General features: G+C 44.1%; 1 protein-coding gene across 1 annotated transcript; it reads right to left on the bottom strand.

Annotated features, from left to right (window-relative positions):
* Positions 1–1,931: 1,931 nt before the first annotated feature.
* LOC138267118 (uncharacterized protein F54H12.2-like) lies at positions 1,932–2,789 on the bottom strand. Its single transcript, XM_069215968.1, has one exon. It carries the CDS (start codon positions 2,787–2,789, stop codon positions 1,932–1,934), a length of 858 nt encoding a protein of 285 aa, XP_069072069.1.
* Positions 2,790–5,756: the final 2,967 nt, after the last annotated feature.

The following is a 5,756-nucleotide window of genomic DNA, read 5'->3' as shown; positions in this document are numbered from 1 at the left end:
ATAGATATTTGCTGCACCTATGCTCCAAATAGCTGTGGCTCTACCCTGACAATTTCCTCCACAATGACCCTTAACTCCTCCTCTGTGAAACAGGGGTGTCTTTGTGGTGCCATGGGTGTTATGTGATGTGTTGGTGAGGGTGTGTTGGGTGTGTGATTTTGAGTGTGTGAGTGGTGAATGGATGTGAGTGGTGTGTAGCTGTAGTTGTCTCAGTGGTCTTGGTGTATGTAGGAGGGTGGCCTGGCTTGTAGTGGGTACCAGAGGTACTTACACCTTGTGCCAGGTGCAGTTATCCCTTATTAGTGTAGAAGAGTTGTTTCTAGCAGCTTAGGCTGATAGAAGGTAGCTATGGCAAAGCAGCTTAGGCTGTACTAGGAGACATGTAAAGCTCCTACTATACCACTGGTGTCATATGCACAATATCATAAGAAAACACAATATACAGATATACTAAAAATAAACGTACTTTATTTTTATGACAATATGCCAAACGTATCTCAGTGAGTACCCTCAGTAAGAGGATAAGTTATATACACAAGGTATATGTACACAAACCAAAATTATTTTTTTTAAATGTAAGTCAGAGGTACAGAGGTGCAATGCAATGTTACTAAGTACAATGGCTGCTTCTAAAGATCTAACCTCTTGTAATGAATGGGGTGAATTCCTCTACAAAGGGCATCCAATTGCGGGGTCCCCTATGTATGACTTTGTCAGAGGTTTCACACACCCCACCTCCCCAAAAAGTGCCTAGAGGATGGGTCCAGTTTCTACAGGCCACTGCTCAACTCAATGTTCCTTCTACGCTTGTTGGTAATACCGAACACAGGAGGCTGTTTGAAAGTTTGAAAGATCCTACTTACAGCCCTCCAAGTACACCATCAGTGTCTGTTTTGAAACCCTTGTCTACCCCCCAACTATCTCCCTCATGGAATACCGAACCCTACCTTCTATGGCTAAAAAGTTGTTGTCAAAAAATAAATCGTGGTTAAATGTGTGATACTTGTGATCATGTGTATTTTGTTTTACAGTGTCTGTGTGTATAGTTTTACAGACGTTAATATGTTGAATGCTTTTCTTTCAGCATTTATTTTCCTTAGTATGTTTGGATTCTTATTGATTGTACTAAAATTATGTGTAATAAACACTTTTTAACCTTCTCCTCATTTTTATGTCATATTTTATCATTTATTTTTTAATGTATGTAATGACGATTGAATAAAAATGTATAGTCCGGTATTGAGCTAAAATTATTTTATTGTAGACATTTACATATGCATTACAAGGTCTTACACTTTTGACAAATGGTGTATTCTGTTTGAACAGAGCGTGATGTAACCCTAGCGTTTCCTTTTACATATTTCACAACAATACTATCATTGTTTACTAAATCATTCAAAAACAAATTTAGAAAATTTCTAAACATCATACCCTCAGACATTTTACTAATAAAATATATACAGTGCTCCCCACATGTGATGGCTAGAGGATCCTGCACCCGCATCTTGTTATACTCAACCATATCAGCCGCTTTCTTTAGATACTTAAATACATGTTTTGTATAAATGTTATGCTCTAGGAATTCTGCTGAACTGTCAAACATTGTAACCATATTGTTATCCAGAAACACTCCCACCCAGTGTGATCCACCCTTGTGATGTGGATCTGTGTTAAAGACTAACGATCATGGTCTTTCTACGCTCATCTCCGTGGGTAGCCCATCACTTGGGAAAACATCTAAAAAGTATTTCTTTGCATATTTATTCCTGCTTAAGAACTCACATGTCTGTACAGTGTCCATTGTACAATGTTTTAAAGATAGTCAAACATAATCTGCAGAACGTGGTTGACTTGAATGACACTGTCAAGCACCACAAATACAACCATGTTCACATTGGTAGCTAGGGGTTGATTAAAACATATTTCAGCTTTTAGATTTCCGTTTTTATCAGATTATAGTGATCCCTGTCTTCCATGTTGGGCGTCAGATCAAAAACGAAACGGGTGTAACCTGCCCCATACCCTTCTCTTGATACGATGACTCCTGAGTCCCGCATATGTTTTCCTGATATAGACACCAGGCCGAGACATTCCCTGATAAAACTAGATGTTCCAAAACTCAGTATGTATGGCTTTGCAGGAATCACAGCACCCTCATGTTCCAGCACTGCATAGTTGATGCTGTAGTGTTTGAAATTGAAAGGGTTTGAGGTATACAGTCCACTAAAAGCTGTATTGTCCACATACCCTATGATAACAAGCTTAGGTAGTATACCCAGGAATAAGTTTTGCTGTTGGGTTAAGCGGGTACCTGTGGGTATACTGAATATCTTCAGAGCCACTCTTTCGACGGCGTACTTGGTATTTGATAGATGTAGGGCCTCTGCATGAGCCAGTCTGACGCTTAGTGACACTTTCACTCTCTTTACAAACAAAGTGGCGGACAGTATAACAAATTTATACTGTTCCGCATCCCCACTGATGAGACAGGACGAGTCCTTGTTGCGGGTTAGTTTGATCTTAAGATTGATACCATTGACTAGTAGCTTATCTTGGTAGAAGAGGTCTGAATGTATGCGTCCTAGGAGGTCAAACTGTCTACTGCCTGTGGCAAAGTTTACTCTTTTTACAAAGCCCTGATTGTGCCCATCCAGTGCCGTAGCTTCAAAATGACCATCAGAATCTTTGTAGAAGAGTCCTGCTGAAAGCTGGGTGTCCAGGGCATCACGGCTGTAATTCAGAATACTCTCAATGTATGCCCTATATGCGTACATGTTATCACTGTGCATGATAAGTCAATGCCCGAGGGTAATGTCCACCTGATTAAACGTGGTTGCTATGGGTTAAGCGATCGTCGCCACTTTAAAATCGTTTGCTATGTTGGAACAATCTGCTTTTACAATTTTACAGATGAGGTGCAACAGCGTATTGTTGAGATCCAGATACATATCCGTGGACCCTGACACATAAAACTCTATCAGCACCAAAGGCTTTAAAGCGGCTAGTGGTGATACCTTTATGAAAAAACTGTTTTTAATGCTAGTCTGCATGGGTTTTAGGGAAAACAGGTCTAACTCCGATTTAGCGCATTCACGCGATGCACAGTGTAAGAAGGCCATGTTTGAACAGTGTTCAGCTTTAAAAAAAATATTTACGTTAGTGCCCCTTCTCTTCCTCTTCTTCGTAGCTCTCTTCCGATTTACGGATCTGCGTTTGTCAGCGCTTTTTGAAGAACGTCATCATTTTTTATAGGGGGCTGGTGGACCCCTGCGCTTTGAAACAGCACGCTTCCTTTTAACCCCTTCGCTGCCAGGCCTTTTCCTACCCCTGTGCCAAGCTTTTTTTGTGCTATTTGGGGCAGTTTGCGCTTAGGCACTCATACCTTTTTGTTCACATAAGCTACCCACGTCAAATTTGCATCCTTTTTTTCCAACATCCTCTGGATTCTAGAGGTCCCCAGACTTTGTGGGTTCCCCTGAAGGAGACCAAGAAATTAGCCAAAATACAGTGAAATGTTTTTGTTTTTTTTAAATGGGAAAAAAGGGCTGCAGAAGGCAGCTCGTGGTTTTTCCCCTGAAAATGGCATCAACAAAGGGTTTGCGGTGGCAAGATCACCATCTTCCCAGCTTTCAGGAACAGGCAGACTTGAATTGGAAAACCCAATTTTTCAATACAATTTTGAAATTTTACTGGGACATATCCCATTTTTACTATTTTTTGTGCTTTCAGACTCCTTCCAGTTAGTGACCAAAATGGGTGAGAAACCAATGCTGGATCCCAGAAAGCTAAACATTTCTGAAAAGTAGACAAAATTCTGAATTCAGCAAGGGGTCATTTGTGTACATCCTACAAGTGTTTCCTACAGAAAAAATTGAAATTGAGTTGAAAAAAACAGCAATTTTTCTCCACGTTTTACTCTGTAACTTTTTCCTGCGATGTCAGATTTTTTAAAGCAATATACCGTTACGTCAGCTGGACTCTTCTGGTTGCGGGGATATATAGGGCTTGTAGGTTCATCAAAAACTCTAGGTACTCAGAGCCAATAAATAAGTTGCACCTTGCAATGGGTTTTTATTCAATACCGGGCATACAGCAATTCATTTGCTGAAATATAAAAAGTGAAAAATAGGTATCAAGAAAACCTTTGTATTTCCAAAATGGCCCCAAGATAAGGTGTTGAGAAGCAGTGGTTATTTGCACATCTCTGAATTCCGGGGTGCCCATACTAGCATGTGAATGTGAACCATGCCATCGATGGGGCAAAGTCACAGAATCTCAACTAACCAACGCCCTAGCACAGAATCCACCTGTCAACCCCACCGACCCCAACATCGTGGCACACAACCTCAAGCTATGGATCAAAGACTGCGCCGACCGCCTTACTCCACTCAGAAAACCCTCCAACAACCACATCAACAAAAAAGCCACCTTGTTCACTGCCGACCTCCAAGCCTCCAAATGCCACTGCCAAAAACTCAAGCAAATATGGCTACTCGAACGCACTCTAGACTACCACACGGCACTCAAGGATGCCACACGCAAACACCACCAACTCATCAGGCTAGCAAAAAGATCCTCCTTCAAAACCCGCCTAGGAAACAATGCCCACGACGGCAAAGAACTTTTCAACATCGTAAAAAAACTCTCCAACCCAAACACCACCGCCAACGACATCACCCCCTCCCAAGATCTATGCAACACCCTAGCAACCGCCTTCCACCAACAAATGACGGACATCCACGACAGCTTCAACTCCCCTCACACTCCGGACACTCCTACCCCACCCACCATGAACTCCTCCCACTCCAGCCGACTGACCTCCTGGACCAACATCAGCTACGACGATACCCGTAAGACCATGAACTCCATCCACTCTGGATCGCCATCAGACCCCTGCCCACACCACATCTTCAACAAAGCAGACACAGCCATCGCACCACACCTACGGAAAGCCATCAACATCTACTTCGAAACTGCAAGATTCCCGGAAAGCTGGAAACACGCCGAAATCAACGCCCTTCTCAAGAAACCAAAGGCGGACCACAAGAACCTGAAAAACTTCCGGCCCATCTCTCTGCTCCTTTTCCCGGGGAAGGTCATCGAGAAAATCGTCAACACTCAGCTCACTCGATACCTCGAAAAAAACAACATCCTCGACCCCTCCCAGTCCGGCTTCAGACGCAACCACAGCACCGGAACCGTCCTCCTCGCCACCACAGACGATATCAGAAGCCACCTCAACAATGGAGAAACATCAGCCCTCATCCTCCTAGACCTATCAGCCGCCTTTGACGCCGTCTGTCACCACACCCTAAAATCCCACCTCCACGCAGCAGGAATTCAGGACCAAGCCCTCGAATGGACCACATCCTTCCTCACTGGCAGAACCCAAAGAGTCCGCCTCCCCCCGTGCCAATCCAAAGCCTTCAACATCATCTGCGGCATACCCCAGGGCTCATCCCTCAGCCCGACGCTGTTCAACATCTACATGGCCCCCCTCGCACAAATGGCCCGCCAGCACAACCTCAACATCATCTCCTACGCCGACAACACCCAACTCATCCTCTCCCTCACCAAGGACCCGCACACCGCCAAAACCAACCTCCACGAGCGACTAAAAGCCATCGCCGACTGGATGAGAGACAGCCGGCTAAAACTGAAGTGGGACAAAACAGAGGTCCTCATCCTCGGGCGCACCCCCTCTGCCTGGAACAACTCATGGTGGCCGTCCACGCTGGGTCCCCCACTGACACCCA

This window comes from Pleurodeles waltl, chromosome 12 (assembly GCF_031143425.1).
Source record: "Pleurodeles waltl isolate 20211129_DDA chromosome 12, aPleWal1.hap1.20221129, whole genome shotgun sequence".
NCBI lineage: Eukaryota > Metazoa > Chordata > Amphibia > Caudata > Salamandridae > Pleurodeles > Pleurodeles waltl.
The sequence above is the reverse complement of the archived record's forward strand: the minus strand, read 5'-3'. Positions and strand labels throughout refer to the sequence as shown.

Coding starts and splice junctions, on each gene's coding strand:
- LOC138267118 (XM_069215968.1), bottom strand. CDS start 2,789: ATGCACAGTGATAACATGTACGCATATAGGGCATACATTGAGAGTATT.